Source organism: Anas platyrhynchos, chromosome 1 (genome assembly GCF_047663525.1).
Source record: "Anas platyrhynchos isolate ZD024472 breed Pekin duck chromosome 1, IASCAAS_PekinDuck_T2T, whole genome shotgun sequence".
Lineage (NCBI taxonomy): Eukaryota > Metazoa > Chordata > Aves > Anseriformes > Anatidae > Anas > Anas platyrhynchos.
Window position 1 is genome coordinate 49,696,573 of NC_092587.1, and position 26,481 is coordinate 49,723,053.

Sequence of the window (26,481 nt, forward strand, 5' to 3'; positions counted from 1 at the left end):
GTTTTGTCTGTTTAAAGTGGGAATTTTGATCTAAAAATCTTCCTTAAATTTCTCCAGTTTTACACTTTTTACAAGAAATTCTGTCACTACTTTCTGGATTTCTGGGCCTGAATGTGCAAATCCTACTTTGATCTCTTTTTCTCTGTATAGTAAAGGTCTTTATTTACTGTATAAATTTTCATTCCATTATGTCAAAATTATGTCAGCATACAAATAAGTGTGAATAAGTACATTGAAACCGAAGCTTGTGTTTTCCATGGGAAGCATAGAGACCAAACATACATGTATAGTAAAGAACAACTATTTATTTAAGAAATGCAGGAGAAATAAATTGTGTTATTATTATATTATTTTTTTCTGTCTTTGATTACTTTTGTTTATTAGATAATACTTTTAGTTGCATATGATGATAATATAGAAAGGTACTTAGGAATGTGAAAAGAAAGCATGACTTCCTAGATAGATGTTCAATTAGTATTCTTTGTAGACTAAATATGTGGGCTAAGAACAGTGTTGTAAACTTTTGGGGCTGTAATCTATAGAGCATTTTTGCACTATTTCACACCTAGTAATATGAATGCCAGTGTTTATTGGACTTTTTTTTTCATTTGTTGCTTCTACAGAAAAAGATATTTCATATATTCAGTTCACAAAATTGATACAGATGAATTGACAGAAATATCTATCATGAAAAACAAAAGAGAAAACTGTAATTTTAACTAATGCTTTCACACTTAAAACCTATATTAAAGACTTCAATATTTTTATTTGGAAAATTAGGAACTGGAAAATAAAGAACAGTTACTTAAACAATTAGAAGACTCAGTAAAGGACTATAAGCGAAAATTTGCAGTAATTCGTCACCAACAAGGCTTGCTTTATAAAGAGTATCAAAGGTATTGTTCTCTGAATTCTGAAGGTTCAGGTATCTAAATGTTTAATAATTTTGAGTATGAGATTCATTATTATGTTGAAGTGTTCTTTAGTTAGTGTCATAAATGCTGCTACTCTTGGATACTCTTCATGCACTTCTTTAGTCCTGTAAAGGCTCAGAAAGCTTAAAAACTACTTTTTTCTACCAGATCTTTTTCGTAGTGCATACTTTATAATGAGGACTGCAAGATTTCATATCTTCAGTCCCTCATGCTTGTTTCTCTTTCAGACTCTCAGTTCTTTGTATGTGTCATTGAATCCAATTTCTATAAAGTTCTTCTTATGGTCAAAGGATCTTTATTTGGTAAAAGCATAGAAGTCAATCTGTTGATTTGCGTTCTTAACACACTATTAGTTATGGCTTTTTGAATAAGAGTGTTTCATCTTGTAGGAACTTCTGTGTGTTCTTTGAATCAGTTAAGACTTTCCAGACATTAGTCAAAGACACTATTTTTGTTTGATACATGAAAGTTACAGCTTTTTGAAAATATTAAAGACTATTGTATGCTGCCTCGTTAATAAGATTAGGTACCTCAGTCATAGGGATAAGACGATAACTCAAGGCTTCAGTAAATTCTTGAAAATCTTCAAAGGGGTTACAGGTTTAAGTAAGGGAAGGAGATTCTTTGATGTGACGTCCCATAAAGACTCACTTCAGAGCACCTTCCTCCTTTTCCTCCATTTTCCTCCATGATAGAGGAGATACCCTTTGAAGAGAAAATATTACTTAGAGATCAGGGACTGAGAAAGGGAAACTCTTTAAGATGTTCTATTCTCTAAGATATTCTGAAACACCCTTGATTATTTGTTTAGACTAACCTAAACTATCTTATACGGTCTATTGGAACTTCCTCATTAGATGTGTATAGACAGTTCACAATCTTTTGTTTCCAAATAAATAAATAAAAGTGAGTAGAGGAGAGTAGTTTGGGCCACAACAAGGCTTAATGCTTTTATGTTTGTTTGTTTGTTTTTTCTTTTCAGTAAAATAGAAAAAAAATAGAACGGGAAATCAGGTTGTTTATGCATTTGAAATAAAATGAATGCAAAGAAATAAAGACTTGCAAGACCGTTGAAACTTTGAGTTAATATTATAGCCATTGCCTGCCGTTATATTTAGAAAGCTGACCTCTAATGTTGATTTTGAATATGGGAAACCTAAGTTTTATTTTGAGGGAAAATCATTAATCTAGCAGCAACCTGAACAGAGGAGATAAGCTTTCAGTTATCCACCCACAATTTATAATGTCTTTTCCGAATTGCATTTTGAAATTCACCAAGCACTTCGTGATTGTAAATGAAAACGTGTAATTGCTGTTTTAGTGAAAAGGAAATCTGGCAGAAAGAATCAGAAAAAATGAAAGAGGAAAAGAAAAAGCTAGAAGAGCAAAAAGAACAGGATGCTACAAAAATAAAGGAGTATTCTGTAAGTAACTTTGTTGCTTCCAAAGTAGAAGTGGAAAAACATATTAAGAAGAAGAAGAAATGTTTTAAAATAATTCTATAATTTGTTAGAAGGTGAAAATGTTGCAGAGGAAAACTGCTCAATTAAAATGAAATCAGTCAGTGAACTGTACATTCAGAATCAGTATCAACAATACAAAAGGTAAATCATGTTATTGATACACCTACGAAGTGTTACTGTAAGCCTAAGAAGTGGAATCCTGCCAGCTGTCGTGGCATTTTTTAATGGCTTCAGGCTTCCAGGGTTCTGGTGTATTTTTCTAGCCACATGCGTACTCTTCATAAAATGAGAGAATGACTTGCACTGGAAGGGACCTTAAAGATCATCCAGTGCCAACCCCACACCATGGGCACAGATACTGCCCACTAGATCAGGTTGCCCCAGCCTGCCTGGCCTTGAGCACCTCCAGGGATGGGGCATCCACAGCTTCTCTGGGCATCCTGTCCTTCATGCTCCTGGGCATTTCAGTGCTTCATCACCCTATGAGTAAAAAACTTCCACCTAATACCTGATCTAAATCTCCCCTCTTTTAGTTTAAAACCATTCCCCCTTGTCCTATTACTATCTGCCTGAGCAAAGAGTCACTCTCCGTCTTTTTTAAAGTATTGCAAGGCTGCAGTGAAGTCTTCCTGAAGCCTTCTCTTCTCCAGACTAAATATCCCCAGCACTCTTTATAGGATAGGTGCACCAGCCCTCTGATCATCTTCATGGCCATCCTCTGGATTTACTCTAACAGGCGTTCCTTGTGCTCTAACATGGGCCGCAGACCTGGATACAGCACTCCAAGTGGGGCATCACAAAGGCAGAGTAGAGGTGGACAATCACCTCCCTTGTCTTCCTGGTCACACTTCTGTTGATGCAGGCCGGAATACACTGGGCAGCCTGGTCTACAAATGCACACTTCTGGCTGTTGTCATGTTTTTTGTTGACCAGAACCCCAAAGTCCTTCTCCAAAAGGCTGCTCTTAATGTGTTCTTCTCCCAGCCTGTTCTCATGTTTGGGACTGCCTTGACCCAGGTTCAGCACCCTGCACTTGTCCTTGTTGAACCTCATTAGGTTTACATGGGCTCACTTAACTGGTTTGTGCAGGTCCCTTTGGATGGCATCCCTTCCTTCTTTTGTGTCAGCTGCACCACTCAGCTTGGTGATGTCTACAAACTTGCTCAGGGTACACTTGTCCACCCTTCAAAACTGTCTCTCACCAATTTAGAGATAAAGATGTCCTGTGGGACATTAAGCTCACTGAAAACTGGAAGTTTACAGCTCAAATTCTTGCTCCTTGCGTGCTTGCTGAGATGATGGCAAAGCTAAAGCTCACGTGCCTTCTGTTACCTGAGTCACTATGGTTTCCTCTTCCAGTGCCTCCCAGGTTTTGCATTTGTATCCATAGGATCATAGTAGTCATGTGATTACTTCACAAATATTAGCTTAAGCCTCGAAGTGGGAAATTATTAGTTCTTTTTAGGTACTACAGTAATTCTGTTTGGTTTAGAAAACGATTCAAATACTTTTTTTTTTTTTTATTCTAAATGCTATATTAGACTAGTAAAAGGGGAAAAATGAAGATTATGTAGAGAATTTGTTTCTAAGTTAAAAATGTCAGCATTAGCTGAAATTCCTACTAGCCCAATGTATTTACCTTCTATTCCTCAGAAACAAGTAACTTTGAAGATTAAAAATTTTAAAATTATATATTAAAATGTTAAGATTAAAATGTGTGTGTTGAGAGTGTATGTGTTTTAATAGAAGAAATAAATTATTTCAGATTAATAGAGCTTTTACAGTGAGCATAGAAAATGTATTTCAACAAGGCAAGCTTGTCAATATAGTTGAGTTTTACCATATTTCTGTACGAGGTTCTTTTTAAAATGTTTTTACAGAATTTACTCAGTGCACTTCAGCTGGATCCTGATGAAACAAAAAAAATACTTGCAGAAAATAATAGAAAAATAACTGTTTTACGAGTTAATGAAAGGTCATTAACAAGGCAGAATACCACTTTACTTGAAATGGAACGGCATCTTAGAAAAGAAAATGAGAAACTGAAGAGTGAAATGACACATATGGAGACTGCAGTTATAGGGAAAATTGGACACTTGCAGCGATTCAAGGTATAGTTAATAATAGTAATAGTCCACTTTTTTATTTTAAAAGTTTGGCAATAAATACACTTTTTTTTTTTTTATGGGACAATTCTAGTTTGTTAAATGCCTTACACAGGTGCTTGCTAAATGCTGTGTTGTCAAAACATTTTTTGTATTTAAATGAGCATCATAGTACAAAATCTGTCAGTTTTCTGCTTCTGAGGTTGTTAACACAAGTCCTTTTTATTGAAATTGTCATATGAAAACAAATCTCACTTTTTGGCCTTTCAATTTGATAGGGCCAAAGGTTTAGGATCATAATAATAAGGATTAACTCATCTTTATAAAATATGGTTTTGACAGTGCTTTGTGACAGGGCATTGTAGAGGCTATTAATGATAAAATTGCCTAGACAGTTCAATACCAGTGAAATTTTGTCAATGTTTATTGCAAGCAATGCATAAAGTTGTATATTAATTTAGTAAAGCAAACCAGTATCATATGTTAAAACATTGTATTAACTGGTATTCTTTTTTCTGTGGAGTAAATTTTATTTTCCTATTTAAAAATTTAGGAAACAGTAGTAACTCATTGTATTGATTGTTTTCATAGGAAATGGCTAGCTTTAAGATTGCAGCTCTGCAAAAAGTATTGGATGGTAGTGTGCCATTATCTGAGTTAGAACTGGCTAATAAGCAGTATAATGCATTAACTGCTAAATACAGAGATATGTTACAAAAAGATAACTTGCTCGTCCAACGGACAACAAACATGGAGCATATGGAGGTAATGTCTGTGTTACATTTAAACCTTAAGGGAAGAAAAAAACAGACCTCATTATACATTCATTCTGCATTGTTTTTTCCTCTCAATTAATAGAAAGATGAAATAGAAGTTCCAACACTAGTTGGGACAGTTATAACTAGTTGCTAGTTGTAACAGTTCCATAGCGGGTATGAGCTGTTGGAGCAAGTCTTGCTGTTGCTATCAAATTTTAATTTGCTTACATGGTACTTTGTCAGTGTACTAAGAAACTTATGAAAAGTCCCAGATTTCATTTCAATGGGCATATATAAAATTTTTTTTGGTGTGTGTTTTTTTTTTTTTTTTTTTTTTTTTTTCTTGTTTGCAGTAAGTTAAGCTGTGGGCATATTTCTTCACAAAATATTTTTAATGCTTTGATTACCAAAACCAGGCTGGCAGAAGGAATACTTAGTATAATCTTAGGTGTTGGAGGTCATAAGGAAAGCAGAACGAGTGTAGATGCTTTCAAAGCTTCCTGACAAAGTAAGCACTTTTACTCATTCCTGAGTTACAGTAATGAAATGTTCACTTCCAAAAGGCACTAAGTGTGAAATGAACAAATAAATCACCAAATGTTCATGACATGTTTGCAGTACACATCATGTTAGGATCACGTTTTCAGTTAGGAGCTGAAAATCTGTGAATTTCTATTCTCGAGTAGAATGGATTTTCATAGAGGTCTGTGAAGCTGATTTGAAAGATGTGTTGCTACCTTCCACCTTACGTTCATGTCAGAAGTAAGTTCATGTCAAGTCCAAGAAGGCTTGAATAGTTAGAGTTCTTGTAACATTCTTGTCTATTGGGTTGTCTGTGGTTGACAAGGGCTAAATGCATGTGATGGGTAAACTTGCTGTACTTTGTCTCTTTGGAATCAGATTGGCGCATTTCACCTAAACAAGGAATGATTCCTTCTCTATTTTAAGGATTTTTTTGTATGTATGAAAACTTGCAACCCCAATTCAGTAATTTCACAGAGCTAAATAATCATTCATCAATAGCAAACTAAAAATGTGTTCAAAAAAATTCAAAATTGAAAATTAATATTAAGAATTCCTTTTCTTTTTTTTTTTGTTAACGTGGAAATTTGTGTTTCTATCTGAAGGAGAGGGGGAACATTTACAAAACCAATGTTTAGCATCGTATTAGATGCCTACAAGAAGCATGTGATCTGTCTCAAACATGTACTTATGAGCAAAATGAAATACCTTTCTTCCCTTCCCATTGGTAATCATAGGCTTAGTATGATAACCTTAGAGTATAAATTAGATGAAGAAATCTAGGAACCATAGTCAACTGTGACAGTAAATATTCGTGGTAATAGTCGTCGACAGTAAGATACAGCAAAAAGAACTTAGTGCATCATAAAATCATTCAGAATGGATTATGAGGCAGCTTAAGCTATTCTGTTCCAATGCATATTAATTAATGGGTTGTGCATAGGTAAAATATGTTTATTTAAAAGACTTTATGGGTCCTAAACATCAAACATGCTAGAATTAGTTTTCAACTTTTCTGTCATACAGCGTGAAAATGAATCCTTGAAAGCACAGATAAATTTATTGAGTAAGGAACTGGAAATCACAAAAGAGAAACTTCATACTATAGAACAGGCTTGGGAACAAATGACTAAACTGGGTAAGTATGAAAGTTGTATTGCAACACTAAAAAATAAACGGTATGTCCTGTGTAAAAGTAATATTCTATAACATTTTAAAATTCATGTGTCTGTTTAAAATAAAAATGAAAAATTCAAAATTGTTTTGTATCTTTTGTTAAGTCTTAGTTTTTTTCAAATAATTTGTTGTGTGTGTGTGTGTTTATTTTTTTTATTATTACTTTTTTTCTTTTGTATTGTTTCATTTTACTTACCTATTCTACCAAAATGGAGTTTGGTATTTTTCTCCTCAAAATATTTTTGAATATAGGGGATGACAACGCCATGGACAAGGCCTCAAAAGCGATAACCAACAGTGAAATTTTGTCCATTTCTAAGAAAATTGCAATGCTGGAAATGAAGGAACTAAATGAAAGACAGAGAGCAGAACATTCACAACACATGTATGAACATTTAAGGAATACACTAAAGCAAGTAGAAGAACGCAATTTTGAATTAGAAACAAAGTTTGCTGAGGTAAATCTGCTTTGACACGTCTTAGAAGCATATTTTTGAATTTTTCAAAACGAATGAGTTATATATCATTATGGCTTTGACAAATTTATGATGCAAAATATAGCTAATGTAGTTGGCTTTAGGAGCTGCGATTTTGCATGGACTGGACATCTGTTTAAAAAAAAAAGTTTATTTCAAACAGTAGTTATTCTCTGTAAAACGCATGATGAGCAACTTTACAGATAGTTTCTTAGTTCTTCAGCAGATTCCTAGAAAAGAGCCTGTTTGCGACCTATTTCTTGTCTAATTTATACGATCACTGTTTTGCAAATTTTCCCATAATTGTCAATGATTCTAAACATGCTAGAACTTTGCAGCCCTATTGCCAATGGCATGATTCTTTTGCAGACTGTGTTCTTCTGTCATGTGTCAAGCATTTTCTGTAATACAGGAATAAAAGTCGTGCTGTTGCAGGTTATGATCCTTATGTGTGCAAGTTTGTGGGGCCAGATGAGACTAGAGAAATGGTTGTCCCCCCGTACTTGGCTCTGGTGAAGCCATACCTCAAGTACTGTGTTCAGTTTTGGGCCCCTCACTACAAGAAGGACATCAATGTGCTGGAGTGTTTCCGAAGAAGAGCAAGGAAGCTGGTGAAGGGTTTAGAAAAAAAGGCTTACAAGGAGCAACTGAGGGAGCTGGGATTGTTTAGCTTGGTGAAGAGGAGGCTCAAGGGAGACCTTATTGTACTTCTCAATTACATTAAAGGAGTTTGTAACGAGGTGGGGATTGGTCCCTTCTCCCACACACCAAGTGATAAAACAAGTGGAATGGCTTCAAGCTGTGACGGGGAGGTTTAGCTTGAATATTAGGAGAAATTTATTTACTGAATGTGTTGTGTGGCATTGGAACAGGCTGCCCAGGGAGTAGTTGAGTCACCATCCCTGGAAGTGTTCAAGAAATGTGTAGATCTAGAACTTTGTACAGTACTAGGTTAAAGGTTGTAAAAGATGATCTTAGAGGCCTTTTCCAACCTGTATGATTCCATGATTATAATTCCTCTTATATCCATCTTAATCTTGCTATTTTTTCCCCTCAATATTCCTATTTGAAAGTTGTTCAATGAATAAATTATGTAGTAGGAGGAGACTTCATTCTAATTCCAGTCTAAATTTGTTTTTAATCAGTTGTGTGCCAGTATTGGCCTATAACCTAAACAAAAATGAAGAATAGTTCTGTTGATAGGTATCGATAGATTGTATTCATTCCCCTTTCTCATGCTTTACCAGACTACAGTCTAGTCTATTTTAATCTGCTGTGGACTCTCCATTTCTCTGTCATTTTAGTAGTGTTTGTTACACTGTTCTGATTTGAATTAATCAGGAGAATGGAGTATCTGAAAGAGCATAAAGCTTTTCAGCAGCAGTATTGTTAAAGCCCATTATGATGGAATGACTTATTTCATTAAGAAATATCTCAAGTACTGCACACAAAGATAACATCTCCCTTTTTCTGTTTTGAATATGTTACCTGTCTTGTGATATACTTAGGTATGCTGGTCTTCCTTCGTTTTTATTTGATGAACTCCTAATACCATATTTTTTTCTTAGTGGTTCCTCTGCATATTCCTTTTTAACCTCATTTCTGTAGCTCTAAAATGTCCATTTTCTATTTTGTGTATTCTTGTTGCCAAGAATTCCTAAATGAGCATGATTCCTTTCTTTTTTCCGATGTAACAAGATTGTGTTAAACTTAATGAAAATCGTGAGATCACTTTCACTTTAAGAGTTGAAAGGAAATCCTCGCCTTTTGAGCTCATAAATCTATTTCAACATGACTGTTTTCATACCATTTTTGCAGTTCCCACAATAACCTCTATTTGAATAGTTTATTTTTTCCAGATTAAAAAAATTGCCTGAAATATGTGAACTCCAGACAATAAGATATACCACACACTTTTGTTTGTTTAGTAAATCAGTTATTTTATTTATGAGTGGTATCAGATTAATCTGCCACAACTATATTTGGTAAATTAATTTCTGAGTATTCTCTGTGTCACCCAACGCTTTTCAGAAATTCATCTTTTCCTAATGCTCTTTGAAGTGAAACACTGGTTGGTCAGTGTTTGATAATCAACTTGAAAAAGGCTGCTTGATTGAGAAAGTTCTTTTTAAAAGGAACAAAAGAACAATGGTGTTAGGGTCTGGGTAGTTATTGCCAGTATTTGTATTACTGATCCCAACATGCTGGACAGTATAATAAATGGTTACATTAAAATTAATTTCCTAAAGAGTAAAATCTCCTTTTCCCTTTCCCGGTTTTAAGCAAATTCACTAATTGAAGTAGGGTTTAATTTAGAATCCTGTTCTGTGCTGATCTGTGTATCTATGTGTATATAATGCTGTGAGAGGAAGGGAAACTACTTTTCAAACCCAGATGAACAATGTTTTGTAATGACTTAAAAAAAAATACTTCGGGCACTTCTTTTTCTTTGCAAATTTGGGAGCAGTTCTGTTCTTATGATACCATTTTTTTTTAATTTTATTTTTTAAGCTCACTAAAATCAACCTTGAGGCACAGAAAGTAGAACAGGAATTAAGAGATGAACTCTCAAATAGTGTAAGTAAGGCAATAAGTGATGCAGACAGACGACAAATCATGGACTTAGAGAAGCGTGAGATGGAGCTCAAGATTGAAGTATCAAAGTAAGTGGTAGTTTTTTTTTTCTTTTTTTTTTTTTTCTTTTTCCATTTACTTAAGAGATTAACTTTGTATGCATACATCTTTAAAAAATAAAAAAACTTTTCAGATATTTTGATGAGATTGTTGTCATGGATATTTGTCTTTGAGTAAATTATGTAATGCTGTTATATTCCTAAATCAGCAAAGTCTGTGGGGATATTTGCAGTGATTTTGATGCTGAAAATGAGGGATTAGACTTGGGGAAAGAGAGAATGGAATAGAAAATGAATCTCAGTACACGTATGATTTATGCCCAGAAATGGGAGAGATATAGAGAAGGAGGGAAGTTCAGGTAAAAAACATTGGCTTTGTTTTCCTTGAGAAGATGACTGCTAGCAAATTTACAGGAAAATAACCAACAATAAAGGTGAGATACTATACAGAAGAATTTTTATAACAAGGATGCTGAGTAGCATTTTTATGCTAAAAGAAAAAAGTCTTAAAATGTTTTGATACAAGGAAACATATATTTTCTTAGCACGTTCTTTGTAGAAAAACATAAGTTGTTCAGTGGTTTCAAGTGACACAATGCTGTTGTTTCTCCTGCAAGGTTAAGAGAACTGTCTGATGTTGCAAACATGCAAGTTGAAGCTCTAGAGGCTCGCCAACAATGTAGAGAGAAGGAAGTAGAATCTCTTAGAATGCAAGTTTTAGACTGTCAGGTATGGTAAAATTCAACCTTGATTATGCAGTTTGGATTTTTTTTTTCTTTAAATATATATTTTTCCTCAGGGAAGGGAGCAGGGAAGAAATGAAGTAATTGTACAATGAATTAGGAAACTGCAAAAGACTTTCAGAAGGATCTTACCAAGCCAATCTATTGTCCATGCCTTTTCAAGAAATCTACATTACTTTAATAGTTGCTTTTTCTTCTTTCATTTTTAGTTGCATAGCTATTAAAAAAAAAAAAAAAAAAAGATCCTGAGCTTTTCTCCATGTTATCTCGGTGTATTGGTATATTTATATATAATTAATGATCTTTGGTCCTGTGGTGAGTCTTTATATATAAAACCAGGAAAGTTTGATAATGGTGTTTTGTTTATTTGTTTGTTCTTTACAAGACAGTCAGTGACTTGTGAATCTTGAAGATTAAGCTATATTAACAAAACATAATTTTGTTTTGTTGTTAGCTAAAACAATTTCTTGGGATTGTTTCCATGTTCTGGAATGGTTTTAGTCCCTAAACACAACACTTCTACGAGCTTTTATGGCATTATATTTCCTAATTCTGGGTATGCTTTTCTTTCCCGATTTCTGGTATTTTGGAAAGAGATGATTTTTACAATCATTATGTGAAAATCTCTGTTTATAACGTGGATGTAGAAACAAGAGTGGAAAAATAAAAACCTATGTTTAAAGGCTAATTCTTGTTCTTATCTGTAGGAAAAAATACATGCAATATTTAAAATACAGAAAAAATAATAGCTTTTTTATAAGTACACTTCATTCACATATTTACAATGAAAAAATAATTTTGCTCTATATTTTGATTCTTAGGCACAGTCAGATGAAAAAACAGTTATTGCAAAACTGCATCAGCATATCATAGCCCTTCAAGGCAGTGAATCCATTGCTGTAGGCAAGCTAGAGACACTAAAATTGAAACTACAGAAGATGGAGATCCATAATCTACGTTTAGAGCAGAAACTTGATGAGAAAGAACAAGCCCTGTATTTTGCCCGACTGGAAGGAAGAAATAGAGCCAAACATCTACGACAGACAGTTCAGTCTTTGCGGCGACAGTTTAGCGGTGCTCTGCCTTTAATACAACAAGAAAAATTCTCTAAAACAATGATTCAGCTACAGAACGACAAACTAAAGATCCTAGAAGAAGTTCAGCATGCCCAGCAGGAGCATCGAAATGCAGAAAACAGAGCGCTGGAGGTGGAGTTAAAGCTGAAAAGTTTAGAAGAATTATTAATTGCGTTGAAGGATACAAGAGGAGCTCAAAAGGTTCTCTGTCTTAAAACTTTCAATAGCTTTGTTAATCTCATGTGCGTTTAAACCAAATTTCATTTCAGTGTGTTTTCTAAATCTCTGTTTTAATGGAGAAATTAATGATTTCAGAATACATGGTGACAGGTATCATTTTTTGCCTTTCCTATTTTAAAAAAGTAATAACATCTTTAGTTATTTGCCATGTAAAAATCAGTACAGTGAGATTTACTAATTTTCTTCTGTGCCTATGTAAGTGGCATAAGAAGTAGGCACTTACTGTGAATTAAATAAAATTGAATTAAATTATGAGTTAAATTATGAGTTAAATTATGCACTAAATTAAATTAAACACAGAGTAATACTCTGAAGTTCTGTTCCAAGAGCTTGCATTTAAATCTTTACAAATCCATGTATTTTAAATAAATCCCAGGGAAGCATGGTGAGAAACGTTATTATACCCATGTAATTCTGCTTAATTTTATTTTGCTATTGTAGGCAATGTTGTCTTGCAATTTGAATAAGGCTATCTAACTTCTCTTCCAGATACCTGCATAGTATATAATGTGTTTTTTTTTGTTGTTGTTTTTTTCTGTCACAATTAAGGATGTCTGCATGTAAGCAATTGCTTTAGTGGCATGTTTTAAAAGACAGTCTTCAAAGTTATTTTGGGTGCAGTTCGACATAAATATGTCTGTTATTCTTAGTACATGTGTGTTTTTGAATACTTTCTTCTTTTCTACAGTTTTGTAATGGTTTCGAAAAACTTCTGTTTTATAAAAGATATATAGATTTGTTGTATTTTTTTTTTTAATTGTTCAGTCTGGACAGATGCGTAGACTATAACTTGATTAGGTCATATGAAAATTATTTGCGATGAGAGAGAGTTCTATTGATAGTGTAGGGGAAATATTTTGCCTCTCCAACTGTCTGCTACACTTTCCAGTCATTCCTTTTGCAGTTTAATAGACTTGTAATGCCTCCTCACTCAAGGGAAGTGAAGAAGCTTAAAAAGGAAGAACCTCTTTCTTTCTCTTGGTAGGATAGGTGCTCTCCTGCCTCAAAATCAGAGTGTAGCTGCAACTAGGCAGCCTGTAAGCTTGGTAAATTATAATACTATTATAATACTATCATTTGTTATTAGGTAATAGAATGGCATTTGAAGATGGAGGAACTCCATCTGCAGGAACTTAAACTCAATCGCGAGTTACTCAAGCAAAAGGAAGAGATAAAGTATTTGCATAATATAATTTCAGAATACGAATGTACAATCAATAATCTGGAAGAAGAAATTGTGCAGCAGAACAAGGTATGTATTTCTGCACGCTATTAGAAAAAACAGCATATTCCTTATTTTATTAAGTGATTTAAAAAAAAAAATCTGTAATACTATTTGTAACATAGATGTTTGTTTCTTGGTTCATTAATTCTTTCTAATATCACAAAGTATTTTACTCTTTGATATCTCTTCTTTCTTTTCAAGTTGGTTATAAAATCCCCATTGACTTAAACAAATAAAATGTCATTATCAAACATTTGTTATAGCTTCATGAAGAAAGGCAAATGGCTTGGGACCAGAGGGAAGTAGAATTGCAGCGCCAATTAGATGCATATGATCATCAGCAAAATGAAATCCTTAGTACAGCTCTAAAGGTACACAAACACTGAGTTAACTAAAAATAAACTGAGAAGAACATGTTTCAGAGCTGTCAGATAACAGGGATATGAATCTTTCTGTACAGTTAGAAGAAGCCACAGGATCAGTTCCAGACCCTAATTTGCCTCTTCCACAACAACTTGAGCTGGCTTTGAGAAAGATTCGGGAGCATATTCGAATAATCGTAGAAACAAGGGCAACCTGCAAATCGCTAGAGGAGGTAATTAAATGAATAAATTATCATATAAAGGATAAAGGTTGTATTTTTTTTTTTTTATGTAACAAATATCCTTTTATAAATGTACATCAAATATGTCAATTCCCTTATAAGTACTTTAACTCAGAGAGAATGTAGATAACAGATTTATTTTTAGTCCTGTGTTATTTTTTCCATTGGAACAACCTACTGGGGAACATTTAGATCGGTCCTTTAGTAAGGTAGGATGCTCTTGCTGTACAAAATTCAGGTGACTGTATCTAGTTAAATTTACTTTAGATACTTCGTGGTTCTTAAGCAATCTTAAAAACACCACCTTCTTAATTTTGATAGCACAAACTGGGGTTGCATAAGTGCGTAAGCAAAAGACACTGTGGGACTTTTTTCATGTAGTAGTAATTCCATACAGCCAAAACTGAATGCAAAAAGCCCTCTGATGATGTCCATTTAGACAAATCTTTCTGCTACATTTTTTTAAAAAGTAAGATCTTTTTTCAGCATTTGAATTCTGTAAATGCAATAACTGCCTTTGGTTCTAGAAATTAAAAGAAAAGGAAACTGCTTTGTGGAAAGCTGAACAAAATATATTATCAAGAGACAAAGTTATAAATGAACTAAGACTTCATTTACCTGCAACATCAGAAAGAGAGAAAATAACAGCTGAATTAGGAAAAAAAGAAGATGATCCAGAGTACCATCACGCAATAAAAATTGCTCAGCAAACCATTGCAAATATGCAAGCAAGATTAAATCAGAAGGAAGAAGTGCTAAAAAAATACCAACATTTGCTGGCTAAAGCAAGAGAGGTAGTTATGTTTTGCATAAATTTATTTCATTTTTAAGACTTTAATGATTCTTTGTTAATCTCATTGCTAGTGAAATCTTAAAAAAAAATAAAAAATTACCTCAGAGAGAATAGAACTATTTTTGTTTTCTGTAGAAAGTTCATGTAGAATATTTTAACTTCTTTAAAGAAGGAGACTTGCTCAGTCAAGAGGTTTATGTATGTGGTATTGGTCTAGGAATTAAACTAGTGTGACAGGAAGAATATTAGAAGTTTGCTGTGAAAAGTAGACTCCATATATTATACATTCATAGAATTTTCAAGTATTTACAACTGGGATTGGTGGACTGCATGTTGTAGTGAATTTGAAAAATATATGAAAGATATGCATTTATGGAAAATATACTTCTTAAATATACTGTAATTTAAAATAAGTTGTTAAAATATAAACCTTGTGTTAGAGCATCTTTTTTATATTCTTACTATGTGTAGTCATAGTTGGTGAGGAGCAACTACTTTGCTTTTCAGCTTTTATCCTGTTGCACCACACTGCTTTCAATATAGCTTAAAACTGCAATGGTGGATTTTTTTTTTTCCAAGGGAAAAAAAAAAGGTATAGTCATTGAGTTTAACAAGAAGAAGAAAAGAATTTTAAAAAGCAGAAGAGTTAAAGGAAAATTTGGGGAGTAAGGCTGATCAATAATTGAGCAATTGATGTGAAGGGTACTGCAGTTTCATGAATTGCTGGGTTAATGTGCATGAGTAGAGTTGCATATTTATTTTGAACTAACAGGAACAAGAGGAAATAGCAAAGAAACACGAAGAAGACCTTAGAGTTCTACACCAGAAGTTAGAGTTATGTACAGACAATTCCCTTAATAAATTCAAACAGACTGCTTTGGTGAGTTGTGTGTATTTATGGCATTAGTAAAATTGTTTCCAAATTTTGAAAATTGTTACTCAAAAGAACAGTTTTGTAGTCACAAGTAAATAATGACAAGAAGAAAGAATGGATGGTTGATATAGAGAGAATTGAGAAATTGATGAAAGAATTTAAGATAGGTGGATTAGAGGACAAGTATAAAAAAACAAAGTTACTGCCTTAGTATATAGTATCATTCTTTATATTCTAATGTATAGACTTCTAGGGGAGGGAGGGGGGTGTACTTTTTCTATATTATTTTTATTAACTCTTTGGTTGCAATACACCCATTTTTAATACACGTTTTCTCTTGACACTTTATGATAAGGCGACACCTACATTTATTCTGTAGATTTTTCCATGTAGGATGTTCATTTCCAAGTAGCATTACTGTTTTTTCTGTGGACTAGGAATTGCATCTCAGGAGATAAACATGATAAATATTAATGCTTGTTTATGTTTAGGATTGAGTTTATAATGTATCACTAACACTTACCTTTGATTTAAAGCTTAAAGTGTTTATCATGTACATTTGTTCTGTTTTACAGGAGTTAATGGAAAAGCCTTCATCACTTCCCAGCAGCAAACATTTCCTCCGTTTAGCTGAAATGGAGCAAACTGTAGTAGAACAGGACAATTCTCTTGCTTCTCTTGTTGGCAAATTGAAGAAAACATCATCTGAGTTAGAGAAGCAAAAACAAATTACTTTAATGAAAATCAAGGAGTTTGAGACTATCAGAGCCCAGTAAGTTTTTAGGCTGTTAACATAAGTCACTGTTGGTCAGCTATGTATTGATGTTACTGACAAGTTCTGTTGAAGTGAGCATGTCTGCTGAATTTCAGGTTTGGCTGAAAGTTTTGACTCAAGTTTGTTACCACGGTTGGTAAATATTTATATGAACTATTTTGTTTTTGTGGCCCTGCCTTATGGTTAATACTGAAAATATTGAAAAATCTTGGCTTCAGAAATGCAATTCTGTTATTGTGTGCCATCCAGTGAAAAAATATTCAGTGAGTTGGTATATGAGTTGTCTTTAAGCTGTCATGATTGCCCCCCATCCCGCCCCCATCCACTTGAGCTTGCTGCCTTATGGGTTTAAACTCATTAAAATTTAACCCCTGTTTAAAAGGGAAAAAAAGGACGATTCTTTCTTTGCAGTTAGGGATAGGAATTAGAATGACAATGTTCTTGTCTCATTATATTGATACTCTTGTATAATTTTCTTATTAAGTGGAGGCATTCTTGTAGAGGTAAGGAGTTTTTTGTTTATTATTTGCTTTTACAGTAAAAAATACAACACTGTGCCTTCTGTTATTTATTTGGAGTTTGCTGGCTTAATTATTGCAATGTACACTATCAATATATTAATTCTTATTTTATATTAGGCTTCAGAAAAAGCACACAGTTGATGTGGAACAATTGAAAGATGAAGCAAATGGATTGAAGAACTTGGTATCTCAGATGGAGAAGGAATTAGCCAATGTAAAAGCTGAACTACAAGTTCAAAAAGAAGCAAATAATAGAGCACCCACAGCAACACTGAAAAACCTGGTGGAACAGCTGAAGAGCCAGTTAGGCATGAAAGAGAAGCAGCAAAAAGTTAGTCATCAAAAATTACATACTTATGTCACTAATGAACGTAAATTTTTTATGTGGCTTAATACTTAAGAATTCTACTTATAAGTACAGCAGGAGATAGAATATAGTTTCATAATCTGACATAGTAAAATGCAATTGCATTTTGTTGTTTTTTAATGTTCATATTTGCAGCTTCTTTGCTTATAAGAACTTGTATTGGTTATTTTTAGGCTCTGAGTAAAGCACTTTTGGAACTCCGAGCAGAAATGACCGCTAATGCTGAACAGCAGATTATTTCTGCAGCATCACAAAAAGAGGCATATATGAATGTCCAGGAGATTGTTGACAGGGAAACAAAGGGGCTCATGGTGAGTACTAGGTAATGTCTTTCTATTGCATTGTTATATTGCTGTTAATCCTGATTTATTTATTTTTACTATTTTTTCCCTCTAGGCACAGATAGAGGAATTAAATAATCAAATTTCAAAACTTACAGATAACCTTAAAATAAGTAAAAACAGGGAGAGTGCTTTGTTAGATGAAAAGGAAGAGTTGAACCAAGAACTTCAGAAGAAACAAAAAACATTCACTAAAGTAATGAGAGAAAAAAATGAAATCGAAAAGGAGAATGAAGAACTGAAAAAGCGGATTAGGAGACTTACCAGTAGCATTCAGGTAGAAGTGATTTTTAAAAAATGTTTGATCTTGGTCAAGTTTCTGCATTCGATAGGCTGGTTTTGGGGGGAAAGAGTAAGTACCTTTGACAGGCATTAAAACTGATACTTGACTTAAAAATCTTGGCATGCTCATCATATGGGTTACATGTGAGCTATTACCTTTTGCTGTTGGAATTACGTCTCAAATAGAATGAAGAGGCTGAAAAATATTTTTTTCCTTGAAATAATGTGAAAGCCTGAAGAGTAGAATTTCTACCTTTAAAGCTTCTTTGAAAAATGGTTGGTTTGAATTTTGTGATCTTCCTGGTTGCCCTTATTTCTCCATTCAGAAGAGAAGTGAAGTGTGTACAGTATAATTGTCTAAACTTTATTTTTTAATTTAACTACTTGCTGATTATTTAGTTTAGAATGCAAAGTTAAATTCTTGACGTATTGTAATGTAAAGATAATTTTAAAAAGGTCATTTATGTTGTAAGCTAATTCCACCAACTGGAATTAAAGTCCTTATTTTTTGAGAGGAGAAAAATACTTAAGTAGTAGTCATTAAACTTTAAGTTGGTGAAAGTTTATAATTTTTCAGAACAAAGCTGATGAGCAAAATCTGACAGATGTACTTCAGAAAAAAGTTAAAAAGTTGGAAAATGAACTTGAGAAGAAATATGAAGAAACGGAAAGAAAAAGTGTAAGAAGACAAGAAGACAAGGTATGTGATGAATACTGAAATTGTGGCTTTGAAAGACATCATCAGCTTAAGTACAGGCAGTTCAATTCTCCCCACTGCTTCTAAAAACAACAGATAACCAGCCAAACTTTATCAGGTCAGAAGCAGTTTTGAGACACTTTTTCAAGTTCCCAGTGGTCTTTGTTGCAACTCCTGCTGAAACAGTAGTCTAAGTGCTGGTATGTTTTCCTGCCCTTTTTGTAGAATTAAAGATCCATTATAGAAAACTAAGATTTTACAGGTATCAGTGAAATTAATTATGTAAGAGATGTCAAATGCACATTTGTGAAATCAGTGCAATGATGAAAATATGAAGTACCTGGGAGCAAGAGCTGTGAAGGGATGATGTCTGCATAAGTGATTATTCTTCACAATAGCAGTCTCCACTTAGAGGTGGTTCTGACCTGCTGGAGACGAGTTCATTTTACCTCTTGTTTTTTTTTTTTTTTTTTTTTTTTGGTCTTTTGCTATATCAGTAACAAATTACTGGCTTGTCATGGTAACCATAGGGTATACTAGAACATTATAGCATGCTTGCATGACATTCAGGCTCTTTATAATATTAAATATGATTTTAAGACTGAACTTCCAGTTAGTTTGAGAATTTTTATATACCTGTGGCTTAGTGTCTAAAGATATTTTTCACAAACTTTTTTTTTTTTTTCCTTTTTGCAATAATTTACTTTCTGTCTTTTTTAGTAGCAGTAACTGTTTAGAGTGAAGACAGGAAAGATAGTACAGGGACTAACTGAAGGAAGGGAAAAGTTCAGCAAACAAATGAAAAAATTGCTTACAGGTGATTTTTCAGTAGTCGTTTGTGATCATGTAGGTACAGGTTTTAATTGATATATCATTTTATAGCTACATGATTGTAATTGTTAGTAGAAATTCTATTTCTTGTAGAAAAAAATCAAATGAACAGTGGTACAGCTTCGCAGCAAGGGCATATAGACTCCTGTTGAGCTGTAAGAAAAAAGATAGATGTGCTGTAAATTGGCATAGGAAAGCTGTCTTTTTTACTCGCCTGTAGTTCAAACTAAAAGGATATATTTCATAAGCAACCCTAATTTCCAAAAATGTATCACTCCTTTTCTGTAAAATGAATATTAAAAGGTGAGGATGAATTTTGTAATAACATTAAACTTCATCAGCTTTATATGCCAGTCACTACAGCAAGTTTAAAGTATCCAAGTTGGACTGCTCTTTACCGAATTACTGCTTATTGTTTTAAATTTAGAAATGAAAAATATATCATGTATGGTTTTCTAATGTGTTTGTTCACTTAAAAAAAAATCAAAAAGTACATAATTTGTTTTTATGCTTTGCAGACTTCCAAGGAGGAAATAATTAGATGGGAAGAAAGCAAAAAATGGCAAATCAGAACGGAAGGGATGCGGAACAAACTAAAAGAAAAGGAAAAAGAAATGGATACTTTGTTAAAACAGTTCAGTACATTGAAGGAACTTTATACTAAGTAAGTTGTTTTTAATGCATTCAGCTACAAACTGATGGCATAAGAGAAATACAGGTGTTTGCCACACAATTATAACAGCTTGTTATGTTTGTAAGATTGTTGCCTAGATTTGACCTTGCTATTGAGATTAAAAGAATAAATTAATTTTCAAGTAGCAAGTTACTCCTTTAGTATATACTTGTAGAAGCTGACAACCGTATTTAGAAGAAACAGCCTCTGAATAAAACTAATTTAAGATCTTTATTATGCTTCTCATATATACTGTTCTGTTATTTCCATGAAAAAAGTAACAGTTTCATGAAGACAGGCTGTTTCTTACACTGTGTTATTTCATCAGACTGCTAGGACTGGATGCGCTGCTACTGTCATGTGCTGTGTTACTGCAGTACTAACAGTTCTAGCATTATGAGATAGAAAACTTTAAAACAACAACAACGACAAAAATAAAAAATAACAAATAAAACCAACCACCACATATATGCATGGCCTCCATGAAAGTTAAGTTTACTTCAGTACAGTAATGGCAGGATTTTACAAATAAAATACGTAGTAATGATGGTTGGTGATCACGACCAAATGATGATGGTAGTCATAGCCATTGTTAGATTGTGGTTTGAAACAGCTTCAAATTGGCATTCTTACCAAATCTTTCAGGAATTTCACATAAAACACAGGTGAGACCAAGTGATTTATGACATGCATGCTGCTAACTTCACGTTTGCTATTTTTTCTAATATTTGTAATTTCTTTATTTATATTATTTATTTATTTGTAAAGCTGTGTCTATCTGTATGGTAACCATAATAAACAAGAAAAAGGGGTGTAGTATACTGAGCAAATAAATAGTAGGTGTGGATTCTTTAAGATGGAAAATATTTTCTTCTAAAGAAAGCAAGTCAGCAAATAAAGTTTTAGATGCAAATTTACTGGATGTTGCAGGGCTGAAAAAGAGAAAATTACTCTACAGAAGAAACTGAAAACTACTGGTGTCACTGTTGACCGTGTTGTTGGAGTAAGAGCCTCAGAGACTGAAAAAGAGCTGGAAGAACTAAGAAAACGGAATCTAGATTTAGAAAATGAAGTTGCTCATATGAGGTGAGAGGCATTTCAAAAGAATCTATAAAAAATAAGAAATCTAAATGAGAAAAAAAATCTAAGGAAAGAGATCAACTGATACAATTAGAAAAAACAGACCAAGTTGCAAAAGCCCTTCTTTGAGTCTGTGATGAGAAAACTTAAAGCTGGTAGAGATCAGTTATGCATGTTCAGAGAATATGCAGCAATGGTTTGTTATTCCAAACGTTAAATAATATGAAAAACATAGTTCGTTTTATGTAAAATTGTAGTTCTAATCCCAAGTTGGGGAAAGATACTGGAGCTAAGAAATTGCAATTATGGAGTGTATTCATAAGCACTCTATCTGTTATAACGGTGGATGTTGTGCCACGGTAATAGAAGCTGTACACATCTCAAGAGAGCAGATTGCTTTTCCCAAAATAGATACTCTCGATTCATGGGGATTAGTTGAAATTGTGTATGTGGCTGATTTAGTATAACTAGTCCATTAATACTAGAAAATTCTGTCCATTAATATTAGAAAATTTTGTCCAGCAATTGAGAAGTTCATGTTTGTTTTACATAAAGGGATGGTTTTCTGCATAGAAATAGCCATGTGTTTATTCTGGCTTCATTCATTTTTATATGTAGAACACAGCAAGCAATCCCACGAGATTCTGTTGTAGAAGAGTTACATTTAAAAAATCAATACCTCCAGGAAAAGCTTCATGCATTGCAGAGACAGTATTCAAGAGAGACATATTCTAGGCCCTCGGTAAGTTAATATACAATCATATTACCTAGAAATATTACACCTATTTAACAAAAACAATTGTTACTTATTTACTATTCTGTATCACTTGGCAGATTTTATTTCAGATTATAGCATTCTAGACCAGGATATGAAATACTCCATTTATGGTGTTTAAAAAAAAAAAAAAAAGAATTTCTAGATTCTGTGTTCTGCAGGTAGAAGATGAAATACTCAACTTCCTAATGTGAAGAAATAAAGGATATATATTGTCATATACACAAGTCTGCAACTGAGAGACTACTTTTATATGCTATATTAATTGAAAATTTAGCATACGCAATTTGAGAAAATTCTAAGCTGGATTTTAGTTACATTGGTTACATTAGATGTTTTTGTTTGGTCGGTTGTTGTTTGTTTTGCTTTATAAAGTTTACTGTATTAGAAATATTGAATTACTAGGTTATCTTAATCCTTCAAGACACAGATTTAAAAATTCAGCCTATGTTTCTTTATTTCCTGTTTTGTTTTACTGTCTTTTGCTTTCCTTTCATGCTTCATTCTATCTTCAACTCGAATCAGAGTTGTTACCAAACTGAACTGACCAACTCTGTTCCTGTCAGTATCAGTAAACAAGAGTATTTGAATTACCTTCAAAAGAAACCTATTTCAAATAGGGATGAAATCAAACATCAGACTAATCTTAGAATTACTGGTGGCAATGAAATAGATGAGGAAGCAGGCATACAAACATGCATTGTGCTTAATGAAGGCTGTGAGGTTACAAAGGATGCAAGTGCTGAAGTGTTTTCTGAACAGCATCCTGAAGATAATGAACAATGCAAGGGCACAGATATTTGTTGGGAACAATTGAAAGCTGAAGAGAATCACAGTGATAAAGAAGAAAATATAACCCAACCTGAAAATGGAAAAAATAATGAGGAATTTGGAGAGCAGGAGAGGAAGCAAGAAACATGCAAACAATCAAATGTTGATGAAGAAAAAAGTGTAGAAGAGCCTTGCACTGACAGAATGAGCTGCAATCAGTCTGATTCAGGAGAGCCTTCTAATCAAGCTAACAACTATGAAGTAGGAAAAATAAATGTCAATAATGAAATGAATCAACACACTCCAGAGAATAAATGTGAAACTTACCGAAGTGGTACAGAGGGAGTTGTAATGACCCCAGAACTCTGTGAAATGCCTAAGGTTTGATACTATGGTGGTCCTCTAGCATTTCTTCTGTAGAAATGACATAGAATTAGAATAGTTTGATCTTCATAATGCAGTGGTCTTGAAAGCTCTGCAGGGATATTAAAGTGGTCCATAAAGAAAATCCTAGCCTTTCACAATTTACATGTATGTCAGCTCACAAATAGATCAAAATTATAGAATTGACAGAAGCTTAGAAAGTTTACAATCACAATCATGCATGCAGCTGATTTATGACCTTTGCTCTTTGAAACTTATAATGTGTTATACTTAGAAAAAGTGCTATATTGAAGCAAGTACTTGATTTCTGTCAGTTAGTGTAGAGTAATGGCTTACATGGTTAATTACATAATTACATAAACAAAAACTGATTATTATCAAAAGATGTTACCAGTGTTGGGTAATAATTTTCCATATACCTACAATTGCAATAAGGCATATAAAGTACCCTTTATGTAATAGAAATGACTAGTCTCCATGGTTAAAGACCTAAAACATAGGAACTAACTCACTCTATGATCTGTTTGACTTCAGTGAAATTTGTACGCCATATGTAGTATTTAATAAACAGAATGTGCCCTGAAAATCAGATTCTGTTTGTAGGTACAGTACTTAGCTTACCATAGGTACAGTAAGCTTACCATACTCAGTAGCTTTTTTGTCTGTAGACTTTGAGCTTTATTTCTAGGCAATAGATTGAGACTTAATTCTAGTTTGACACTTTTTTTTATGGGTTAATACTAATTAGTAAGTTTTCTATAGCGGTTAAGCAAGTAGATCTCGTTAGTTGGTGATAAAATTATGATCAATTATGTTTCACAAAATTTCAGTGTTGAATAAATTCCAGAAAGATAGTATCCTGTTCTTTGAGTATTTTGTTTTGATCTTTTTTTCTGTGAAAAGTAGTAATTTTCTCTTGCTCTTTATGAGCTACAAACAGGTACAACAATACAATGTCTTATTATTTAATAATAATTTACTTTTCTCTCTGTTTTATGAAGACATCAGGAGTAGGATCAAATGATCAATATCAAAGAGAAGATGTTCTAAAGGAAAATTTAAGATTATCATCTGAAAATGTTGAGCTAAGATTCCAGCTAGAGCAGGCCAATAGAGATTTGCCAAGACTAAAGGTAACATCTCTTTACCTTTTGTCCACTTTAACCTGGCACAGGTTAGGGGGTCTCTTAAAAATAAGCTGTTTTTTTGTTTTTTGTACATACTATTAGTGTTTTTACACAAGATGAGAAAGCTTGGTAGAAACAATGAAAAATGTCATTGCAATGTGAAATTAATTTATTATTATTTTTTTTTTCAAAGTAAGCCAATAGTAACTTTGTTACTGTTCATTTCAGTTTGAAATCTAAATAAATAAGGTGCTTATCAATTTGTTTTTTTGAGGACCAAGTGGGTGACTTAAAAGAAATGTGTGAACTTCTCAAAAAGGAGAAAGCAGATCTTGAACGAAAACTGGGCAATGTTAGAGGGGTAAGTATCATAACAGCATTTTTCATCAATATTATATTAAACAAAAATATGAAAAATATAAACATTTTATTAAAGCTAAATTACCTGGAATCGTCTGAAAGAAAAAAGGCATTGTTCTTACTTGTATTGTTAAAGTGTTATAATAAATTAATGAAATTCAGTCAGAGGGAACAGAGCTACAATATTTGAACTATTGTGGCCTAGTTTTGTCATTTGCATTAAAGCTATTTTCAGAAATGTATTTGTACCAAAAATAGGAGTTTACAGCTGTGGTAATAAAAATTATATTAATGTATTTATGTAAATATGTAATACAGATTTATGATTTAAAAAGGTAGGAGTTTGATATGATGCAGCTGTTAGAAAGTGTAAGTTATTGTTAGTGAAGTTGTTTCTTTTACTATACAAGATGACACTTCAATTTTACTCAAATATTTTAATGGAGCAAATATTTTAAAAGTTAATGGAAAAATGCTTCAGGTATGCTGTGTGCCTCTCCTGTCACTGACTTGTCAAACTATTTGTGTGGCCTGTGCTTCCTAAAGTAAGCAGACTTAAGGAAGAGTCTTTGTAGCTTTTGAGGTATACAAGGAGAATGAGTTTTGTTTCTGTAAAAAACTGTGTATTTCCCATTCTTTTTCTTGTACATTGCAGGGACTGCTTGTGTATTTGGCTCACTATTATGCAGTGGTATTTTTTGGATAAGGCATTTTATAAAACTGCTTCATTCAGAGGTTCTGAGGAGGCAGCAAACTTTAAATCTTCCCTCCTTTCCAGACACAAACTAAAGATTTTTCTTTAGTTCTGCAATGTACCATGAAAAAACTCCAAGTTCCTTCAATGCTTCTAGAGAAGTAATGTAATTCTCACTTTCAAATGTGCTCACTATGTAGCTTTATGGAGAGTTCCTAGTACTAAATTCATCCCTATTTTCTGCTATACTGTGGTTTTTATCTCTGTAGAAAGAATAGGAGGTACTTCATGGCCCCAGAACTAGAAACAGTGGCATTGTTAAATCATTATTGCTGAGGGAGTCCATTGCCACAAAGAATATAAGAAAATAAAAGCTTTTGAACACCCTTTAACAGTTTATCTACGTTATAAATGAATGCAGTGGAAGAAGAAAAATAGAGAATTTTATTGTTAATTAATTAATTACTATTATTATTATTTATTTACTTGTGCTTTAAGCTGTAGTTCTGTCACTCTAATCCAGTAGAAATATCGTTGCTAAAAAAAGGGCCACCTTACTCTGTCAAGCTCCCATACAGTCATTATTTTTTCTTTATTCTTTAGACGGTGTTAGCATTTAAGCATGGTCAGTTGGATCAGGAAACTGCTCTACAATAAAAACTTGAGTACTTTGATTTATTTTCATAGTGTTTCACTTTATTTCATAAAATACAGCAAATTTTTGGACTTAACTGCAGCTTTTTTAGGTAACAGGAAATGAGAGAGCTGATATGTTTACCTTGGGAGTAAATATATCACTAGACTTTTCAGGGAAGTAAGTATGCAAGAACTTTATGATTCAAGACACAAACTATGACAACTTTTCAACAAATAGAAAGCAGTGGAAAAACATACTGTAAAACATGATTTGGAGCATCTCAGAATGTTAACTTGAAGTATTTACCTCACTATGTTTTTCCCCTCTGCACAGGCTGGTAGAAGTGGAAAGACAATTCCAGAACTGGAAAAAACAATTGGTTTGATGAAAAAGGTTGTAGAGAGACTCCAAAGGGAAAATGAAGATCTGAAAAAAACTCCAGCTGTGGTTTCTAATGTGAAATTACTTGGTCTTGAACAGGAAAATGAGAAGTTAAAGGTACCGATTCATATTAAATAACTATATTTAGATAGCAGCTTATAT

General features: G+C 33.3%; 2 protein-coding genes across 9 annotated transcripts in view; both read left to right on the top strand.

The window, feature by feature from the left end:
• The window catches only part of CEP290 (centrosomal protein 290), a 54,388-nt gene that overhangs the window by 19,381 nt on the left and 8,526 nt on the right, over positions 1 to 26,481 (top strand). For 6 of the 8 annotated variants that reach the window (XM_072036809.1, XM_072036821.1, XM_038173095.2 and 3 more), the window contains 25 exons: positions 781 to 896; positions 2,257 to 2,359; positions 4,279 to 4,509; positions 5,095 to 5,268; positions 6,810 to 6,921; positions 7,212 to 7,417; positions 9,947 to 10,098; positions 10,686 to 10,797; positions 11,633 to 12,088; positions 13,215 to 13,379; positions 13,616 to 13,723; positions 13,813 to 13,947; positions 14,484 to 14,750; positions 15,522 to 15,629; positions 16,199 to 16,395; positions 17,037 to 17,250; positions 17,460 to 17,597; positions 17,683 to 17,904; positions 18,487 to 18,609; positions 19,956 to 20,101; positions 21,041 to 21,196; positions 21,809 to 21,932; positions 24,122 to 24,253; positions 24,522 to 24,608; positions 26,272 to 26,436. In XM_072036809.1, the coding sequence (XP_071892910.1) occupies positions 781 to 896; positions 2,257 to 2,359; positions 4,279 to 4,509; positions 5,095 to 5,268; positions 6,810 to 6,921; positions 7,212 to 7,417; positions 9,947 to 10,098; positions 10,686 to 10,797; positions 11,633 to 12,088; positions 13,215 to 13,379; positions 13,616 to 13,723; positions 13,813 to 13,947; positions 14,484 to 14,750; positions 15,522 to 15,629; positions 16,199 to 16,395; positions 17,037 to 17,250; positions 17,460 to 17,597; positions 17,683 to 17,904; positions 18,487 to 18,609; positions 19,956 to 20,101; positions 21,041 to 21,196; positions 21,809 to 21,932; positions 24,122 to 24,253; positions 24,522 to 24,608; positions 26,272 to 26,436 (4,149 nt within the window). The remainder of the gene's footprint in view (positions 1 to 780; positions 897 to 2,256; positions 2,360 to 4,278; positions 4,510 to 5,094; positions 5,269 to 6,809; positions 6,922 to 7,211; positions 7,418 to 9,946; positions 10,099 to 10,685; positions 10,798 to 11,632; positions 12,089 to 13,214; positions 13,380 to 13,615; positions 13,724 to 13,812; positions 13,948 to 14,483; positions 14,751 to 15,521; positions 15,630 to 16,198; positions 16,396 to 17,036; positions 17,251 to 17,459; positions 17,598 to 17,682; positions 17,905 to 18,486; positions 18,610 to 19,955; positions 20,102 to 21,040; positions 21,197 to 21,808; positions 21,933 to 24,121; positions 24,254 to 24,521; positions 24,609 to 26,271; positions 26,437 to 26,481) is intronic. The other 2 variants (XM_072036822.1, XM_038173098.2) reach the window with 2 other exon arrangements.
• On the top strand, positions 21,939 to 24,112 carry LOC140002397 (uncharacterized). Its single transcript, XM_072036930.1, has one exon. The coding sequence runs from the start codon at positions 22,413 to 22,415 to the stop codon at positions 23,121 to 23,123; it is 711 nt and encodes a 236-aa protein (XP_071893031.1). The 5' UTR covers positions 21,939 to 22,412; the 3' UTR covers positions 23,124 to 24,112.

Bases quoted from the DNA above. Each gene is read 5' to 3' on its own strand.
- LOC140002397 (XM_072036930.1), top strand. From the start codon at position 22,413: ATGTTTCTTTATTTCCTGTTTTGTTTTACTGTCTTTTGCTTTCCTTTC.